General features: G+C 39.6%; 1 protein-coding gene across 3 annotated transcripts; it reads right to left on the reverse strand.

Annotated features, from left to right (window-relative positions):
* Positions 1–3,022: 3,022 nt before the first annotated feature.
* LOC104590644 (uncharacterized) lies at positions 3,023–21,797 on the reverse strand. Of its 3 annotated transcripts, none has more exons than XM_088894135.1 (7): positions 21,268–21,797; positions 7,831–7,999; positions 7,609–7,689; positions 6,867–6,949; positions 6,662–6,784; positions 5,863–5,972; positions 3,023–5,776 (listed from the first exon to the last, which is right to left on the reverse strand). In XM_088894135.1, the coding sequence occupies exons 2-6, from the start codon at positions 7,971–7,973 to the stop codon at positions 5,896–5,898; spliced, it is 507 nt and encodes a 168-aa protein (XP_088750261.1). In that variant the 5' UTR covers positions 7,974–7,999; positions 21,268–21,797; the 3' UTR covers positions 3,023–5,776; positions 5,863–5,895. The 3 variants fall into 3 exon arrangements, with proteins under 3 accessions (XP_088750261.1, XP_088750260.1, XP_088750259.1); XM_088894134.1 differs by lacking the exon at positions 21,268–21,797 and adding an exon at positions 8,433–8,562; XM_088894133.1 differs by lacking the exons at positions 6,662–6,784; positions 6,867–6,949; positions 21,268–21,797 and having other exon boundaries at positions 7,831–7,888.
* Positions 21,798–22,103: the final 306 nt, after the last annotated feature.

Here is a 22,103-nt window from a genome sequence, read left to right on the forward strand (position 1 = left end):
GAATCAACTGAGACCATGTTGAAGTGTTTAGAAAATTTCACTAATCTTAACTGAGGTTTCAAGACAATATCCATCCTGAGAAACCAACAAGCCATTACCACTGACCCAGCCTGTAAGTAGGTACTTATGACCGGGACATTCTAAATCACGGTACAGGATAACACACATGATCATAGGTATTTGTTTCAGTGATAAAGCATACCTCAAAGAATTCAACGACATCCCTAAACAAGTTCCTCTGGCTATTAAGATCTTTCTTGATAACTCGAGTAGAATGAGAAATTGAATGAGAAACTCTTGCTCTGTTCTTCTTATTTCGTCCTTTGCAGGGGTTGAGAAATATATATACTCATAATACAAACATCTCCTAATTATACATAGATTCTGGTTCTACCTCTCCTTGTTACATACAACTTAGGATGAGATTTATCCATGAATTCAAGGGATATCCCCTAGTTTTACAGCTCACGTCAATACTCCCCCTCACGTTGGTGCGTACAGATCTTGGATGAGCTGTAGAAGTTTTTACTAGATACAACCTTTGTAAGTATATCTACCAGCTGGTCTTCAGATTTGACAAAGGGAAATCAAATGGTTTTGTCTTTGATATTTTGTTTGATGAAATGTCGGTCCACCTCCACATGCTTTGTTCGATCATGTTGGACGGGATTCTGAGAGATGTCAATGGCAGCCTTGTTGTCGCAGAATAGGTCCATTGCAGAGGTTGGGGGAAAACCAATTTCAGTCATCAATCTTCTCAGCTAGAGTAGCTCGCACAGCCCTTTAGCCATTCCTCGAAACTCAGCTTCAGCACTTGATAGGGCCACGACCTTCTGTTTCTTACTCCTCCATGTGACCAGATTTCCTCCGACGAATGTAAAGTACCCCGAGATGGATTTTCTATCTGAGACATTTCCGGCTCAGTCTGCATCTGTGTGCCCTTCTATCTTCAGATGATCATTTTTTGAGAACATGAGTCCTTTTCCGGGTGAGGACTTCAAGTATCGAAGAATCCGCATTACAACATTCATGTGATCTTTGCTTGGGCAGTGCATGAACTGACTCACTACGTTGACGACGTAGGCGATGTCTGGGTGATTATGGGAAAGGTAAATGAGTTTACCCACCAGCCTTTGGTATCTCTCCTTATTGGTAGGTACTTGGTCTAGGTATTCTCCAAGTTAATGGTTCTGAACGATAGGTGTGTCTGCCGGTTTGCACTCCGACTGTCCTACTTCGGAGAGTAAGTCCAAGGTGTACTTCCGTTGGGACAGAAATATGCTTTCCTTTGATCTAGCAACTTCAATCCCTAGAAAGTACTTTAGCCCACCTAAGTTCTTCATCTCGAACTTGGATGCCAATTGCTTCTGCAGTGTTGCTATTTCTCCCGAATCATTCCCTGTGATAATCATGTCACCATGGAGGAAGGCGTTCTTCACATCGAACTGGTGTAGTGGCCAATCAAGATTTGCGGCAAGAGATAATAAGACTCTGACCGTATTCAGCTTGGCTATTGGGGAGAAAGTCTGTTGATAATCTACGCCCTGTGTTTGGGTATATCCTTTTGCGACCAGCCTTGCTTTGTATCTCTCGACTGCCCTGTTTGCATTGTATTTGACGGAAAATACCCATTTACACCCTACTGGTCTTTTCCCTTCAGGTAAGGTGACTAGAGTCCATGTCTTGTTCTTCAGTAGTGCCTCCATCTCTTCTTGTATGGCCTGAGTCCATTTTGGGTTTGTTAAAGCTTCTTGGACACTGGTGGGAATATGATTAGAGGAAAATTCTTGCACAAATGATTTTAGAGGTTTGGTGAGTCTCTTTGTTGATACATAGTTGGCAATTGGATACTTTGTCCTCCTATCCTCAACATCTGGAGAATATCTGTTTGGCGGTTTGCCACGATTATGCCTGAAAGGTAAGGTGTAGCCAGCCAAAGTATCATTAGAGCTTGAAGGAGTGGTAGGGGAGGTTACCTCAGGGATGCTTTCACGTGCTTCTGGGATATCCTCAGGAGGTGGGCTTTCCGGTACTGGTAAGGTTGGGGTCTCTACTTCTTCTGCTGGTAGAGGCGATGCCGACGTTGAGGTTTTTGTAGATACTTCTGGTGTAGTCTCTGTAGGTGCCTTACTGGTTGCTTCATGGATCACCATTTCTGTTGAAGCACTCGTATTCGGCCAGTTAGGTAAAAACCAGTTCTGTTCTTCACTCTGACTCTCCCCCTGAAGAGAAGAATTGGTTGTAGATCGAGAGTAGAAGGTTTCAGATTCCAGAAAGGTGACATCCATGGTAACATAGGTACGGTGGGTGACTGAGTCATAACATCGGTACCCTTTCTGGTGTAGCGCATACCCCAAGAATATACATCAAGCTGCCTGTGGATCCAATTTTGTACGTTGATTTGGATGTAGATGCACGAACGCCACACAGCCAAAAACTCGAGGTGAAATCATCAAAACAGAGGGCAATGAGACATGAGATGAAAGAGCTTGTAATGGTGTTTTAAACTGTAAGACCCGTGAGGGCATTCAGTTAAGGAGGTGCACGGCGGTAGCAACAGCATCAGCATCAGCCCAATGTCGGTTAGGTACATGTGCTCCAAGTAACAAGGCGTGGGCAGTTTCGAGTATGTGCCGGTTCTTTCTTTCTGCAATGCCATTCTGCTGTGGAGTTTAGGGGCATGAAGTCTCATGAAGTAATCCATGGACCCAAAAATAATTTTGGAACCATTGATTCATGTATTCCCCGCCGTTATTAGACCGGAGTACCTGAATCTGTGATTTGAACTGAGTCTTCACCATTATATGGAAGGATTGAAAGACAGTCAGCACTTCATCTTTATGTTTCAGCAAATATAACCATGTCATGTGAGTGCAATCATCAACAAAGATTACAAACCATTGGAATCCAGAGACTGTAATCACCGGGGATGGCCCCCACACGTCCGAGTGAATCAAAGCAAATGGAACTTAACTTTTATTCATACTTAAGGGATAGATTGTTCTATGACTCTTAGCTTGGATGCAAGTGTTACATTGAAAAACATGTGGCTGTATATCTGAAAATAACTCCGGAAATAAATGTCTCATATAACTGAATGATGGATGTCCTAACCGGCGATGCCAAATCCAAATCTGTTGTTCCTTGGTGTTACCTTGATGATGTGTATGATGCGCTTGACCCGTGCTAAGATCATCCATGTAGTAGAGCCCCCCTCGCCTAGTACCATGCCCAATTATCTCCTTGGTGAGAATATCCTAAAGAAGACAGGAAGTGGGATAAATGAGCACAACACAATTCAGATAAGAGGAGATTTGACTAACAGATAGTAATTTGTGGGAGAGCGAGGGAACAAGCAAGGTGTTTTTCAAGGATATAGCAGGTGACAAGGTCACAGTGCCTGCTCCTGTGACTTGAGAGATTGTCCCATTGGCATTAGCAATTGTAGTCCATCTTGGTGGTGAAGTATTTGAAAAATCAGTAGCATCATAAGTCATGTGGTCAGTGGCTCCTGAGTCAAGTATCCATGCCTTGTTGTCAATGGTCTTGTTGGGAAGATTGTTACCTAAATCCGAGAGGTGAACTTCTCCCTATGGTGCGAATGAGAGTTGAGATTCTATTGTAACTGTTGCAGCCTTACCACTAGTTTCAGCCTTGTCTTGGCGTTTCTGAGCTTGGAGTTCATGCCACCAGTCGGGATAGCCATGTAGCTTGAAGCAGTTCTCCTGGGTATGCTTTGAGTTGCCACAATGAGAGCATTTAGTACCACCAGAAGATGCTCGAGATTTAGAGGACGTACCAGATTTTTCGCTGCTTGCAGGCAGAGAGCTCGTTGAAGAGGGCGTAGGTTGCCCAGTCTTAACACCTTTAGAGGTCAAAACTGCTCTTGGAGTTTCAATATGGTTGCCGGTTATCATGACCCTCTGTCGGATAGCTTCTCTTTGAACATGTGCGTAAGCCTGTTCAATAGTGGGAAACAGATGCATTTGGAGTACATCTGCCCGAATCTTGTCTAGTCTGTCATCAAGGCCATCCAGGAAGATATACACTCTCTCCTCTTGAAGGAGAGTATTGTACCGTTGAATATCTATCGCACACTCCATCGGATTCAGACGGCAAAAATCAATTTCTCTCCACAATCCTTGGAGATCATTATAGTACTTTTCAAGAGACCCTCCAGACTGGCGCAAGCGGGTCACACGACGCCGGAGATCGTATACTTGCAAGGTATCACTGCCATCAGAGTATGTAGTAGCCACAGAATCCCACACCATCTTTGCTGTAGGGAATTGAATAAAGTTACCAATCAAGGATACGTTCATGGAGTTAATTAACCAACCTTTGACAATAGCGTTGTCGGTGCGCCACCTTCGAAAGGTTGGGTCAGTTTGTGGAGGCTGAGGAAGTTCTCCATTAATATATCCCAGTTTGTCTCTGCCAGATATATACATCTCAACAACTTGGAACCAAAGGGCATAGTTGGTGCCATCCAACTTGATACCGATCTGAGCGGCGGAGGTTTCTATAGTTGAGATCGGTCTGTGCAGGAGTTCAGTCATTCTGGTGGTCAATTCAGTGAGAGTAGGATTAGGCCGTTGTTCTCCAAACGGATTTGAGGTTTCCAAATCAGACATGATTATCAGCGGGTTGTAGCGGTAGTAGCACCGTCGACCACGATGGGGCGGCGAGATTGTAGCAAAGTACCTGTCGGTCTTGCAACGACAGTAATAGTAGCCAACCACCCGAGGTCCGCGGTGGGGTTGATAGTTCTGGATAGATCCACTGCTGGAGTTGCAGCGGTAATGACAGCGGATAGAGCCACCGCCAGACTTGCAGCGGTAATAGCAGCGGTCACCTCCCGGTGACCAAGATTTCGCAACGACCATGATTTGCGGCGGTAATAGCAGCGGTCACCTCCCGATGACCAAGATTCCACGGCGACCAGGATTTGCGGCGGTGATAGCAGCGGTCCCCTCCCGGCGACCAAGTTTTCGCAGCGATCAGAACCTGCGGCGGTGATAGCAGTGGTCACCTCCCGGCGACCGAGTTTTCGCAACGATCACGACCTGTAGTGGAGATAGCAGCGGTCGCCTCCCGGCGACCAAGATTTGCAGCGGTCGCCTCCCAGCGACCAAGATTTCGCAGCGGTCAGAACCTGCAGCGGGGATAGCAGCGGTCACCTCCAATGACCAAGATTTCGCAGCGGTAATAGCAGCGGATGGAGCCTCTGTTGGCGACCAAGATTTCGTAGCGATCGTATCGTCAAGTTTATCATGGATCGGTAGGCTCTGATACCATGATAACTCAAGTAGAATGAGAAACTGAATGAGAAACTCTTCCTCTGTTCTTCTTATTTCGTCCTTTGCAGGGGTTGAGAAATATATATATTCATAATACAAACATCTCCTAATTATACATAGATTCTGGTTCTACCTCTCCTAGTTATATACAAGTTAGGATGAGATTTATCCCTGAATTCAAGGGATATCCCCTAGTTTTACAGCTCACGCCAATATTTCTTAGTTGAACCTTTACCACCTGCCTCCACAAAATGGTTTCTCACTTGATTTAAAATTTTTCCCTTCAATCCTTGTATATGTGAACATCCATTCTGAGAATTACTCCCTTCATAAATTGAACTGTCACTAGAACCCTTAGCTTCACCAACAAACTTCTCTAGGTGTCCAATCTCAAAAATAAGAGCTTTGTTTCACCAAATGCAACGCGAATTAATCGATCATCTTTGTCAAGTAGACTTGAAAAATGAGAAATTGAACTGCAGCAGTTTTCAAAAACCATATGAATTATTCCTTGTCATTCTCATCAAAAAAGAAGGGTCGCTGAAGCTTAAACAAGACTCACTCTTTCCAATTTTTTGAATTAATTCTCCATCGACTAATGGCTGTAAGAAGAAAAGACCAAGCAGATAGTGCAGCTGTTAATACGACTGTTGTAGGTTTGCATGAGTTCACCTGAGAAGTAAGAACAAAACAAAATCAGCTTTCCATTGAAAATAAAACAAGATCAATTTCCTATTGCATATAAAATGACAAAAATCTAAAACACCAGTACCATTGATCAGTTAATTCATGGTACCAAGATTACCATAATATCAGACAAGTACATTACAGATTTCAATTATAAAGTTATACAGCAAATATACGTACATTAGGACCAGATTTTGGATAAATAAACAATATATTCACAACATCCAGAAAGAACAGATCAGCATCATATTTTTAATGCACCCCAAAATTTGTGGAATTCAAAATCTGGTGACCAGTGTTGCATGGCAAAAGAAATAGGAATCAAAATCCAAAATGTGTCCAGAAGTCTGAATTAGCAAGAAAAAGCATAGATTCGTGAACACTGGACACATATGCAGAAAAGTATATACTATAAAATAGTCCATTATCTTTTGAATTTAACATTGTACTATAGAAAAAGGTATTTACTTGATTAACATTCTACAGGGAAAATGACATTCTTCATTTACATTAGCTGTTCATTCGTGAGGAATGAACAAAGATAAGAAGGAAAATGTAACATAGAGTGCCCTTCAGAAATTCATTGAGTGTCAGAATCCAACACATTTCCTTCATGGACACTTTAGCCATTTAGTAGAGTCCATGCAACACTGCTGGGAACTTTCAAATCTTACATACAGATGATATCTTCAATGAATCAGCCCCAGATCTAAGAGCTTGAGAAAGAGAGGGAATTGAATATTCCAAGATTTCATGTGCCGCATTATCCCTGCTACCAACAGTTATGGTCAGCAAACCTACCAATTGAAAGATGAAGCAATGTTTTAACCGAAAATGATGAAGAAACAGCTGCGCTACATAGGACAGTAAAGGACTAACCAATGACACGGCAAGCTAAGGATATCTCTTTGCTAGATCCCTTTTTGATTGAACTGAGACACTGCTGTAGTAAAGTAATACAGCTGCAATAAACCATCACAGAAGCACAAACACATAAAAAAGGCTATGTGATTTTGGACAGAATTAATTTGGACATGGATGCACATATCCAAAATTAGAAGATCAAATAGGAAGTGCACTAGTTTCAAGTAGGGAGATTCCTTATGCAATCTGTTAAATTTCTGCCATGTGGAGGCATGATGTGGTGAATCTGAATTCAGAACCAAGCACAGGACCCTTGGATTCGTCATCTATCAACACTCAATTTTCTACAAGCAATATTGAATTTTGAAAATTTCAATATTTAATGTTAAGCTTCCCCCAAAATGAGGGAGTTATTCTGGGTACATGTGGCAAAGGTCTTTCAGCTCAAATATGGCCCAAGAGGATGGTAAGAGGAAGTTGTGGGGCCATTTGGGCCCAAGAAGATTACTTGCATGTATCTCTGTATGTCACAGATCAAGTCAAATACAGATGAATGGATAGATTAAAATCTGCAAATGTGAAATACCAAAGCAAAAGGTTCATTTTGATCAATGTTTTTCCTTTTAGTCATTAACAAATCCAAATAGATGAGTCTCACATAAGGAGAGCATCTTGACGTGGAAATTTTCTTAATGGGATATTAACAATGATCACCAGCCTACAAGAATTGAAACAAAATAAATAAAAGAGCACTTACTTCTTTTCAACGAATTGATGCTGCAACTTATTGGTAAAAGCATCAATAATAGACAACAAAGCCAATTCTCTTGTAGATCGCCTTTATATACAAAAAAAAAAGAAAGGAGATCCAATTTTAGCTAAAAGACACCGATTTCATCCAGAGGTATAAAGTAGTAACATAGAATTCAGTGCGCAGGAAGCTAACCAGTAGAAACATTTGAAGTAGTATAACATATACCTCTTTTCAGATAAACTATCGAGACATTGTTCCAGACCTGTGTCCCTAGCACTCAGTTTATCACACTGCCGTGCCTGAGATTCATAAGTAGCCGTCGACGAAGAGCTCAGAGTATCATCTTCATCACTTTCAATTTCAAGCATTAATGCTCTTCTACGCTGACTATTACCTGCATGGTTAAAAGAAGGAAGAACAGATTAGCTGTCATAACATGGACCAAATAACTAATCAAAAGCCAACAAGTGATAACAAGCTCATAGAAATTGCCAATTATTGTGATATTAGAAAGCACTTAAAATAATATAAGAACAATACTTGTCAAAGCAAACAGTTTGAACAAAAACTAAGAGCTCATGAATTAAAAAAAAAAAAACTCAGTAAAAAAAGTGCGATCACAGTACTTCAAGTTTGTCTTTCCAATTTACCATTTTTTTATAGTTTATAAGATAACCTTGAATTTTGAAAAATCAGTCATGAAAATACGAATTCATGGAAATAAAATTAAAAATAATAACCAGAAAAAAAAGCAGAGAGAAAATAGAAATAATAGTAAAGTTGAGGGATGTTGCAATGAAGGAAGTAAGTTTTGAGATTGGAAATACTGCAGAGAAATAGAATTCGCTGGAGAACGTTCATCGGTATCTAGAGAAGCAGGAAAAGGCGCATTCATTTGAAGATTGAGATTTTTTTCTTCTTTTTTCGGAAAAGGGAGGGAAGGGAAGAAACGATAAATTAAAACAAAACAAAAGAAAAACCGAATTAGAGTGTGACACAAGAAAGGGTTTGTGGAAGCATCACCATGCCATTTATGCCCCTCATAATTTTAGCAATTTTCCCACACTGCCCACTTATACCCGGGCTGGGAACATCTATCGAATGGATCCCTCCATATTTTATTGAAGTTGAGTAACATGAGGCTATTTTTGGATTGATAGAAAATAAGAAAAAGCAGATGTTGTAAGAAAATTGTTAACAATCAATGGGTTTAAAATTTTAGTGGACCGTTGAAACCTTTTACATCGATAAAATAGATGTATTCAATGTATCGTTTTCGGGTATCATATTGGATAAGTATATATGGATACGCTTTGGAAATACATACATACGAATACGAACGAAAAATACAAAAATGCTTGGATACGCTAGTAAAATGCATACAAATCACATAAATACATTAATCATACTAAACTAAAAGTTGAATTATCTATGAATAAGATATAAACACATGAAAAATGCATACTTCAATAAGTTATACCAAGAGAAATATTACAATAAACAATGCTAGGACTCTAGAACATTCAAACATTGTACAATAATTATCACTCATTCAATTTTATAATTATAATTTTCAATTTTTATTAATTTTTGGAAATAATTATTAATTTAGTATTTTATTTAAATAACAACTATTTTTTTAAATAATAAATATGTTTTCATTTTTAACATATAATGTTTTTATTTTACACATAATTGTAAAATAAAAAAATAAATCATTTAAGGTAGATAAAATAAATTATATTTAATTTTCAGTTTTTATTAATTTTTTGGGAAAATTAAATCTTAAATTATTCGTTTCAGTTTTTATAATTATAATTTTTTGTTTTCCATTAATTTTGTTGGGAAAATTTATTTATTTAGTATTTTTGTATAATAACTCTATTTTTTAAAATAATAACTATGTTTTCATTTTGAACATATAATTATGTGTAAAATCAAATATATAAATCATCTAAGGTAGATGAAATATATTATTTTTATAATTTTTAGTTTTTAATAAATTTTTTTGGAAAAATTAAATCTTGAATTATTTATTTCAGTTTTCATAATACTATTTTTTAACTTGTATTAAAGATGAAAAACAATCCAAAAGTATTCAATTTACAATTTTGTCAAACTAGGCACGGATACACCTCCATATCGGTTGTATCAGACTGTATCCACTGATGCGGTGCGATACGGCCCGATATAGAGGCGTATTGTACTGATATGCATGATTCATAGGATATGTATCTAGTCATAACGAATCCTATATCCATGATCTTGGATACGAATACGATGCTTTGTATCGGGAGTATCGTATCGATACCTTAATCCTTGGATGTATTGATAGAAAAGTCAACCGATGGAAAGGGAAAGGTTTATGATGAAAACCTTACACTTATGTGTTCATGGAAAAGTCAACTGATGGAAAGGGAAAGGTTTACGACAAAAACCTTACACTTAAAACAAATTCATGAAAATATGTACTAGGTATGGAGTTTTACACTGATCTGAATATACACTGAAACGTGAAATGCAAATCAATAATGGAATTTTATGCTAGTTTGCATTTACACTGAAAATAAAGATTATATTTGGTTACAGTGAAAACATTGAACCAAAATAAATTTATTATTGACTTCAGTTTTACAAGTATTTAATAAGAATGCATTTTTTGTATAAAAAAGAATAGTAAATTTGTTTTCTTGGCATACTAGTAAATATGTACGTGCATTTACACGTGGCAGTATTTCTAAGACAAATTAAACTATTTATAATTCATGGACAGTTTCTCAACAATTATAAGGGGGCAGTTTCTGGACAGTTATAAGTGGGTAGTTTCTAAAATGAGAGTAAATGACATATACACCCTCTTTATGCCCATTGTATGTTTAGACAAGGGGGATAGAAAAAATCCAATGAAAATTCCAAAAAGAAGGAGCATTTTCTCTTTTATAGGTAGTATAGATGTGCATTGGCACTCCAAATTTGGTCAATATGTGAAAAAAGGTATATTTCAACCTTGTAATTTATATAGCTATCACAACTAAATACATTTGATAAAAATACAAAATTTATCCGTACAAAGCCAAATTTGCATTTCCCTAAACAATATCTTTGCACTCTTACCAAATGCTGCGTAAGAAATTTTACAAAATTTATAATTTTCTATTTTTCTCTCAAACAAAACATAGCCCAAGGGAAAATGAAGTTGTCTGCTTTTTTTTTTTTTTAATTTATTAAGCTGTGTTTGGTTTGAAGGAAAAAGTAGGGAAAGGAAGGGAAAGGCAAGAAAACCTATACAAGGTTTGTAAAGGTTTCCCTAATTTTTTCTTCAAACCAAACATAGCCTAAGTTTTTAATCTTATATTGTATTTATAGAATTCTGATCCAACGATTGATAGCATGAGAGCTGATGATTTCTTAAATCGCGAACCTTGTTTTTGTTCTTCGTTGGACAATACACCCTGCTTTGGCCACATATCAACAATCTAGACTGTCCAATAGAGAGAGATAAATTGAAATTAAGACATTATTTTTCTATTTAGATGATGAATTACATTTCTAATATTTTTCTAAAGATAGATTATTTTTATCGGGTAAATTACACCAAAACTCCCTTTTTATTATGGAAAAGTTAATTGACCTAACTTTTTTTTTCCTCTCTTGAAAAAACCAAAAATGTGCAAGTGGTTCGATCGAAACTGAACAAAAAAATTGGTTAACCGAACCGATCGGTTCGATGTTTTTAAAAAAACCAAAGGTACTGGTTTGGTTTCGGTTAACCAATATAGAAAATTGGTGGTTAACCAAACCAACCGATGTACATATATTTCTATATATTTATGTATATTATATATTTTATATTTTTATATATTATAAATTAATAAATATGCATTATATATAAATATATATATATATATTTATAATATAGGATATATTATTATTTAAAATATAATATTATATATATTTATAATATTTTATTATATATTTATAAATATTTTTATAATATATATTATAAAAATTAAAAAACTGAAAAATCGATGAACCGAACCAACGATTAATCAATTGGCTTCGGTTCGATTTCGATTATCGGTTTCCAAAAACCAGTTAACCGAGCCGTGAGCACCCCTAAAACTGAATGTGGTGGTACTGGTACATCAGTGGAGTGGAATTAGAACCATCTCATGGCCATGGGCGACTTCTCCATTACGATACGACCATGCCTCTGTTTCATTTCATTTTCATCCATGATCCAATTGTTGCTTTCATCCCATTATTTCCCTTGTCGTGTACTTTTTCTTATCACCTAACTCTTTGCTCTTTTAGTTCAACCAAAAATTACTCAGAAACGGCACACATTTTGGATAATGGAGATCTTCTTCACGGCTCCATATCTGCTATGCACAAAAAACCTAGCCACAAGAAATTGGCATTGCAGCGACATACTAAGAACATCTACCATGAATGATAATATACAAGTATTAGTATCTTGAGGGTTGCAATCTGAGATCCTTCAGTGTATAAGGGACCATTCATTTCTCTCCACTCATTTTTCCAATAATGAAAAAGCACATTCAAAGTGATATTTAGGGCCTGTTTGCTTCCTCTTAGGTTGTGTTTGGTTTGAAGGAAAAAGCAGGGAAATGAAAGGAAAGGTAAGGAAACTTTTACAAACCTTGTATAGGTTTCCCTACTTTTCCCTTCTTTTCCCTACTTTTTCCTTCAAACCAAACATAGCCTTAACTTTTATCTCTTAAGAGGATTCTTTTAACTTTAAGAGAAAAATGGTTGTTCACTTCCTCTTGTCTCTTATCTCTTAAAGTGCAATCATACAATTTTTTGTTTTCTAGTGATACCCCCACTCCCAAAAAGACAAACAAAAATTCTCATATATGGGGTCAAAATGGTTATTTGATAATTTTCAAAATTTAGGATTCATAACAACATTCTTTGCATTCAAAGTTTAGAGGAAAGAAAAGTTCACCAATACCAATATACCTTTTAATGTAATTATTGCACTTTCATATGTTAGACTTCAGAGCAAACAAACAAGCCCTTAGTAATTTTTTTAATCAAGTATACTTTTGTCGGGGTTCGAGTGTGTGGAGTCACGTGTCAAAATTACAGAGACTGGTTGGAACCTAGCTTCTATGATCGAATGGCCGGGTTTGTCTGTAACGACCTATCATCAAACCTCCTCTTCATAGACCAAGGTTTGGTTTTCTTCAGGATCGGGAGAGATGCTAGGATGGTCTTCCCTTTCTGCCTTGTCGTCCCCTTTTCTTCTCATCCTGGCCCATTTTATAGGACTGCTCCAGCTTTTGCTTAGGTAAGATCCTAGTTTCTTCATTATGCCTACTTGCCTAGGATCTTACCTTCCCCAGAGAATGCTCTGACAACTTCCCTTCTGCTTTTCCTCTTACTTGAAGACCTCTCCCCGGGGCTGCCATGCCCTTCATAAATGCTTGCCTACCTACTTGCTTGTAAGCTGATGTGGCACCTTCTTAGTATCCCCCTCCTGCTAAACCTTGCCCGGTCCATTTTCCTTGGAGGTTCCTTGTACTCCATGGTCTATCAAAGTGGTTAGCTCCTTGGTTCAGTTCCCCATTCCGGGCTACCTCTAATCAAATGACATGTGGTGCATCATAGTCCCTCTGATTTCTTCTACTTCGACAACTTTCAATTATCTCATTCCTCTAACCAACTATACATCAGAACACTAATACCAATTTGCATTAATATCTATGCCATTTATAATTAGCTTCAAAGTTTAGTTTCAAATGACAAATCACCAAGGCCTTGTTTGCTTTTGGGGAAGTTACTTATATGGGTAAATGCATTTAATAGGTAAGTAATATTTACCCAGATAATTGTATTTACCCATGCTTTTTTTTTTGTTTTTCATGTAAATATGACAATGACTTTTTTAGCCATAAAAAGTCATTATTGAAAGAGACAATTTTGTCCCCTCTAAGTGTTGGCAAATTTTCCCTTAAGTGGAAAAATTACTTACTCACTTGGGAAATGGGTATCACTTAGGGAAAATAATTTTTTTTGTGGATACCACATAAGTCTAAGAAAAGAACATGGGTATCTTGGTCAATGGGAACCAAAATCCCATTAACCAACTCAAATACCGCTTAATTAAGCTGGGCTGGTTTTGGCCATTTGCTGAATTTAAGGCTAGGTTCATCCAATAAGAAGTATATGGGTGGTGCTATACCAACGTTCATCCATTCTATTGAGATTAAATCTCATGAGAGAATAAATTTTATATGTTTGATTGACTGATCATATAACTTGGCTTTTGCATTTTTGGATTTAAAAAAGTAGGTTTTTAAAATTCTTGTTTTTCTATCTAAATTCTTGTTTTATTCTCTTTTTTTCTTCAAAGTCCAACTTGAGAAATCTAGAAGACTTGGATTTATTTAACCTTGCCTACTACCCATAAGGCTATATTTGATTTGAAAGAAAAGGAAAGGGAAAGGAGGGGAAATTAAGGGCCCGTTCGACAAGTATTTTTGAGAAGATCTTCTTGTAGCTCTGACAGTCAAAAGATGCATTGAGCTTTTGACATAAGATCTGGGCAGCTTGATGACCATTTGGCAGATGCGCATCTTTCCGTGCGTCGTTTCGGGTCTTTCCGTGCGTCGTTTCAGGTCTTTCCGCACGAGATTAAAATGCAAAAGACGTAAGAAGTTTCACTTGGAGCTTCCCGAAATTGTCCCAAAATGGGCTTCTCGCGTCTTTTCGATGTCCCGTCTTTTGGCGGCTAGATCTTCTGCGTGCCAAACAGAAATAGACTGATTTTCGGTCTTCCCGGCTTATAAACAACCAAAAGCACTTTTATGAAATCACTCTTACGAAAGTAGTTTTGTAAAAGCACTTTTATGGAAGTACTTTACGAAAGCACTTTTATGGAAGTACTTTTATAAAAGCACTTTTATGAAAGTACTTTTATAAAAGCACTTACAAAAGTAGTTTTATAAAAGCAATTTTACGAAAGCACTTTTGTGGAAGAACTTTAATGAAAGCACTTTTACGAAAGTACTTTTATAAAAACACTTCTATGAACGTAGTTTTATAAAAATACTTTTACGAAAGCATTTTTACAAAAGCACTTTTATGAAAGCACTTCTATGGAAGTACTTTTATAAAATTACTTTTACAAATCAAAAGCACTTATACAAAAGTACTTTTACAAAAGCACTTTTACTAAGTACTTTCACAAAAGTGCTTTTGTAAAAGCACTTTAATGAAAGTACTTTTATAAAAGTGACATTTCAATGCCAAATGATATGTTTTTGTAATTTTCAGATTTTCTTCAATTTAATATTTTTTGTAATTCTTGATATTTCATTTGGTTTGGATTGGATCCAATCCAGTCCATTTATATTTTAATGGATTGGATTGGATTTGGATTGGATTGAGTCTAGTCCGTTTGTAAGTGGACTCACATTGGATTGGACCGGGTTGGACCAAATCCAGTCCAGTTGACACCTCTAAATCCAAGGTCTTGATCACTTCTAGGATCGTGTGTTCTTCTCTGGTCATAGGGGGCAACGACCTCATCTCCACTTCCCACATTTTTGCTTGCGGATTCTGCTGCTATGTCACTAGTGTGGTTCCATGAACAAACTATGGCTCTTTGATATGATGTTCAAGATCTCTAGATCTCGACTTTAGTCTCCAGTTTTGGAATGCAGAGTACAATAGGATAGCCAAGGGTGCAACTAGCAGGATGAGAAGCACGACAGCAAAAGTGACGAAAAGAAGTCGGCCATGATTTCCGGTGATGCCAAAGGCTAAGAGATAAACAACTACAATGATGGTGATGACGTTGAAGATATTAAAATAATGATCTTCTTCTTTCTCTTGGGTAGAGCCAGAGGACGGTGGGAGTTCACGGAGAAAGAGGATGCCGATGAAGCAGACTAGGGTGGAGAATAGAGAGAGAGAGAGAGAGAGTCGTTCCCGAGTTCGTATTTTCCGAAGAGGAAATTATTCGACGATGACACACTAGTCTCTGGCATGGCGCTGCCGGGATAGGAAGAGTTCCATCGATCACTGAACCCCACCAACTTTTTCATTGATGTAAAACTGAATTTATACCTAAAACAAATGCAGCCTCAAATCCTTTCTTTTCTTTGAAACCAAATGCAACCTAAAAAGTGTGGAGTGGAAAAAAATATATATGAATTGCTATCGCTTAATGTGTGTATCTGGTGCAATGAGATGTTTAATACACTTTACTCGCACTTCATATGAATCCGTGTAGGGATGCCATAGAGAGGATTAATCATGGCTATTGATTTTTTTTTTCATCCAATAGTCAAAACATGTAGGGATACCATAATTTTAATTTCTAGTAGTCATAATAGTTGCTTCACTTTTCAAAGTGGCTTTTCATAATCTATATAAAAGGTTGTAAGTCAATGCATTTTACACAATTTTCTATGCACTTGTCTCTCAATCCAAATTACTATTATATTATAGGTTTTTATAGAGATTTTTCAATATTGGCGATTGGTGAGGGTTAATTTGGTCCTCCAATGACATCATTGACATGTGGCATCGCAAAACAGCTAGGTGATACATCGGCACCACGTAAGAAGACCACTTCGGACACTTCACAACTGCATCAACGACCTCGGCACCACATTGGTAGACCAAATAGTGAACAGCTAGGTGGGACCTCAGGTCGGTGTAAGAGGCGACCTGCTTCCACCGAACTGCCCGAGCCCCGACAAGACATCAAGTCATCATGAGAGGCGACCCACTTTTGCCGACCTAACCTGAGTTCAACCAGTGACCTGCTAGGTGACCTCCTTAAGCGGGTTATCGTCTCTAACTTCCCTGGGATCACGATGCAAGTCATGCAACATCGTAAGAGCTGGTTATCACCCCGCCAGCTTCGGGCGCGACTAGATAAGAACTACCCGCTTACGTGGAGTCCACCTCTAGGCATGAAACCACCTCTGGACCAGATGGGTTGGAGATCCCGTACGTCTTGTATAGACTCACGACAGCCCGCCTATATAAGGGCCTTACCTCCAACCTCAGAAGGTACGCGTGATTTAGCTCTCAAGCACTCTAGCTCTCTTGCATTCTTACAATCACATCTCCAATTCACTAACTTAAGCATTAGAGTGCCCACCCCAGGTAAAGCAACCCAAACACTCTAATCTCTCTCTTGCAGCTCAACCAGGCGACCAACTTAGTTTGACATCTAAGTTGTCCGCTAACAGGGAGCATCAGATCATGCATCATCAATTGGCACCGTTTGTGGGAAACAATACAAAAAGTCATACTCTCACATATACTTTTTAAAAAATATCTTCATTGGCATCATCCAGCAACGCTCCCGTCAACAACTTGGTCATAGGGGGCAGGACCAACCCGTAGTGCACCCAGAGATACCACCGTGACTATTGAGTAGTTTAGTGTCCCCTTGACCTTACCAGGCGTCCCTTCCATGCAAGAACCTAACTTCCCTCTGCCCAACATGAACATGCCTCTCGCATTAGTCGAGCCTTCAACGGTTCTTGTTGGGATCGATGCGTGCCAGTTCAATGAGTTGATGCAGTATGTCCGAGGGATAAATCTACAGATGAGGACATGGGAAGGACGCTTTGCGGTCTTGGCAGGGATGCAATAGCAGCAACAACAACAATAACAATAACAACAACAACAACAACAACAACAACAACAACAACAACAACAACAACAACAACAACAACAACAACAATACCCATGAGGCAGAATGTTGACCAGAACCAAAACATCGGCTAGAATCACAACCAATAGCCTGACAACCAGAATTAGAATCTTGTACTAGACCCACCTTGTCGCTCTGACAACCAGAACCAATTCCCGGTAGAGGAACTGAGCCAGACCACAACACCAATTGAGACCGAGGGGTCCCAGAGAAGGCACCGCAGACGTACATGCCACGTCATAGGAAGGAGCCACCTGGCTCTGAATGACAACGAGGAGGCAAAAAAGAAAGAAGAGAAGGAAGCCACTTTGTCAGCACAACAAGTGTCCCAAACTTCACCATTGGCAGTCGATATCCTCATGGCCCAACGACCGAAAGACTTCAAGGCCCCTAGCTTGGAATACTACGATGGAACAACCAACCCGGTTGACCACCTCGCCAGCTTCCAGGCCCTGATGCAGCTACACGGGGCAAATGACGCGAGCATTTGCAAGGCCTTCTTAACCACTTTCCGGGGCAAATCTCGGATGCGGTATTAGGGGTTAGCCGTGGGCTCCATTAAGAGTTGGAACCAGCTCGTTGACCTGTTCACTGCACACTTTGCTACAAGAAAGCGATGCCCAAAGTTCACAACCTGACTACTCAACATCATCCAGTGACCTGATGAGAAGCTCCAACATTACATCAAATGGTTCAACCTGGAGTGACTTTAGATTCCCAACCTCGACCTAGCCGTCCAACTCACTACAGCGGTCAACGATGTCTGATACCCTGACTTGAGCTGGGAGGTCGAGTTGAACCCTCTGGCATCCATGGAGGAGTTCCTCAACCAAGTAGCCAAGTTTACAAAGGCTGAGGAAGCACTCAGATTCTAATTGGAGCTAAGCGACAAGCGGAAGAGGTCAGAAGATGAGCTGAGGAGTAGAAAACACGTTGGAAGAGCAAGTCACCAAGAACATGAAGAGGGGGGAAATACTGATGCAAATCAAGACGGCCAAGTATGTCAAATGGCCACCTCAGATGAGAGGAGACCTAGTTAATAGGAACCTAAACAAGTATTTCAACTTCTATTTGGACATCGGCCATGACACAAAAAACTGCCGCAACCTCAAGGATGAGATTGAGGAGCTAATTCGCTGAGGTTACTTGAAGCAGTTCATCAAGTGGGAGGGTCGAAGTTGACCTGCCGACCATCCAAGAGAAGTGCCACAGTCGAGTAGGGACCAAAATAGAGAGCAGCCTCCTTGAAACCCACCACCAGCAGAGCGGCCCACCCGTGGTGTCATTAACATGATCACGGAAGGGTCCATAGTGGTAGGATGCATCACATCAATGAGAAAGAACTCAGTTTGGGAGCTCGAGCATGAGAACGAGATCCCACCGAAGCACCCTTGTGTGGAGGAGGTGACTTACTTCATCGAGGATGATGCTTGCGGTCAAGTTAATTATAAACGACTTCGAGGTAAAACAAATTCTGGCCAACTCTAGAAGCTCGACGGACATCATTTTCCTGGAAGCGTTTGAGCTGATGGAGCTTAAGAGGAAGGACCTGCAACCAGCCGACATCCCCTTGGTTGGCTTTAGTGGAGAAGTAGTCTGGCCCCTAGGCCGGGTGAGGGTGATAGTAACAGTGGGCACCGTGCCGAACTCAGTGCATTTTGATCACGATTTCCTAGTGGTCGTGACCCCCTCACTCTACAATGCCATTCTGAGCTAAATTATCGTGCACGCCCTCCGAGCAGTAGTGTCGACTTATTACTTGTCGATGTAGTTTTCGACAAGTTATGGAGTAGGAGTGGTGTGAGGCGATTAGCTCGAGTCTTGCAAGTGTTACATGGCCACACTGAAGGGCAAAGGAAAGCAAACCATCGACATTGACCTAGAGCTTCCACTAGAGAACGGCGACGAGAGAGCTCGCCCCATGGAAGACACTGTCCTGGTTCCAGTCTTAGATATTGACCCCGAGAAAACAGTGTAGATCGGAGCTCACCTCGTGGAACCATTGTGCTCCGAATTTAGTCAAACCAGTCCGGTAGAGGAAAAGGAACCTCACCCAGGAGTGGTGGAGGATAGTAAATGAGTAGGTCGAGAAGCTCTTCACTGTAGACTTCATTAGAGAGGTACAATACCCCCAAGTTGGATCGCTAACCCAGTGCTCGTGAAGAAAGCCAATGGCAAGTGGCATGTGCGTCGACTATACCAACCTCAACCAAGCCTACCCGAAGGACATCTTCCCACTCCCTAGAATTGACTGCCTGGTAGACGTACCTCAGGGTTTGAGCTGTTGAGTTTCATGGATGCATACTCCGACTATAACCAAATCCAGATGGATTCGGCCGATGAAGAAAAAACTACTTTTGTAAGTAAGATAGGCCTGTACTACTATAAAGTTATGCCCTTTGGTTTAAAAAACATTGGGCGCCTTGTAAATAAAGTTTTTAAGTTTTTTCAGATTTAATTGGAAATAAAATTGAAGCTTATGTTGATGATATGGTAGTAAAAACCTAGTTTTCAAATTCATTGATTTTTTATCTTAATTGCGTTTTTGACATTTTAAGAAAATATAACATGAAACTCAACCCGAACAAGTACGTCTTCGAGGTCACATCAAGCAAGTTCCTTGGGTACATAGTGAACCAACGTGGCATCAAAGACAACCCAGACAAAATTCAGGTCGTCCTAGAACAATAAAAAAGGTACAAAGGCTAACTGGCTGGATAGCTACCCTGAACCGGTTTATGTCTATGTTTCTTGGGCAGTGCCTTCCATTTTTCAAGGCCATAAAGAAGAACCAAAACTTTGAGTGGACTGAAGAGTGTTAACTCGTGTTTGATGAGCACAAGAGGTACCTTAGTTTGCCACCTTCGTTAACTAGGCTGAAACCCAGGGATGAGCTCAAACTCTACCTCTCTGCGAATGACAAGGTAGTCAATTTGGTCCTAATCCGAGAGGTAGACAGGGTGCAACGACCTATCTACTACATGAGTAAAGTCTTGCACAGAGGCTAGGTATCCAAACATTGAGAAGCTGGCCTTCTCGCTGGTGTTAGCAGCCCGTAAGTTGTGTCTTTACTCTCAAACCCACACCGTTGTAGTCTTAACTGATCAACCCCTTAGGCAAGTCCTTTAGAAACCTAAGGTCTCAGGTAGGTTGAAAAAATGGCCAATCGAGCTCAGTGAGTACGATGTCCGGTTTGAGCCACGCCCAACGATCAAGGCGCAGGTCCTGGCTGACTTCGTCACTGAGTGTATGTTGTGAATGTTAGAAAAATCCCCAACAGTTCACTTCATGGCCAAATATATGGAGTCGCCACCCATTAGAATGCATAACTAGGAGTGATGGGCCTCCTGGATGTAAATTTCACAAAACTTTTAGGATTAACGATTCCATATCAATCGACCAAGACAAGGCTAAGGCTAATTTAGGTGAGTTGAGAGAGTGAGAGAGGGAAGGGGTTAGGCACCGTAATTCTCTGTTTATTTTAAATTCAGATTGAGAGTCTAGGTTATCCACCAGTTGGGAAGGATATGGAATTTCCTCTTCTCCCCTCCAGACTAACCCCTTTTGGACGTAGGGGCCTGAGCAAAAGGATGAATTCTCATCCCTTTTTTATTAGAACCCCCACCATCGTACTTAGTTAGCAAGGCTAAAGGGTAAAAGAAAGAGAAATTACAATAAGCTTTCGACTGTTAGAGGACCTGATGGTTCTCGAGTTCAACTTTGAATGAACGACAGAAAGTAAGACTAAAGCAGATAGTAATAATAATAATAATAATAATAAAAAAAAGGAAGAAACAAACTCTAAACAAAAAAAAGGAAGAAAGACAAAAGAACTAAACAATGACTACAGGGACCAACATATAATGAAGTAAATGGACAACGTGAAAGAAAAATCATTCAAAACAATAGTTCAGGTTTGAATAAAAACCTAGGGTGATGAGGTAATCGGTTTTTACCTCTTGTGGATTGTGAATCAGATCGATAATGTTGCAATAAAGCTCTAGGGTTGAATTATCTGCCAGAAATGGCCTTCGGATAGAGATGTTTCGATTAAATTTCGAACCAACAAGTGATGGGATCTTCGAGTTGTAACCCGTTCTCCTTCAAATTATTCTCATCCCATCTCCCTGTTCTGTTTTTCATCAAAACCTCCCTCCTTTCTTTTCCTCTCATAGAACTCTCTCTCTCTCTCTCTCTCTCTGTCTCTCTCTCTTTCTCTCAAGACCTTCTTTAACGAGACAACTCTTCTCTCTCCGAGCACTATTCTCTTCTAACTCCTCTCATTCGACTAGAATTCTCTCGTTTTCTTTCTCAGATGCCCTACTTTTTCTCTTTCAAATGCCCTGCCCAATCTCTCTCTCTCTCCCTTCAAAAGCCTAAGACGACTAGAGCCTCATGCTCATCCGACCTTTTCTCTAATTCTCGACCCCCTTCTTTCTCCTCTGACCTTCCCTTCTTGGAAGGGAGCCTCCTATTTATAAACAGAGGGAGGAGAAGGTTCTACCAACTCTCAAGATGGAAGAGGGTTTTCAGCAAGTTAGGGTTTAAAGGAATTTTGGGGTCTAAAGGGTAATTTCATAATTTTTTGGGATAATTTGGTAATTTGGTAACTTTGAGAGAATTTTGGTGATTTGGGGTTTGAAGGGGCTGGTTTATAGAGGTATTTGGGTAATTTGAGGAATGAAGGGCATTTTGGTAATTTTAGGTCTAAAGGGTATTTTGGTAATTTTGGAAGGAGGGGTATTTTGGGAATTTGGGTAAGGGGATTTTGGTAACTTTTGGAAGAAGGGGT

Source organism: Nelumbo nucifera, chromosome 1 (genome assembly GCF_055504915.1).
Source record: "Nelumbo nucifera cultivar China Antique chromosome 1, China Antique-T2T, whole genome shotgun sequence".
In the NCBI taxonomy this organism is placed as follows: domain Eukaryota; kingdom Viridiplantae; phylum Streptophyta; class Magnoliopsida; order Proteales; family Nelumbonaceae; genus Nelumbo; species Nelumbo nucifera.

What these genes read in the sequence shown, in the direction of transcription:
- LOC104590644 (XM_088894133.1), bottom strand. Translation starts at nt 4,886, where the DNA reads ATGGTCGTTGCGAAATCTTGGTCACCGGGAGGTGACCGCTGCTATTAC.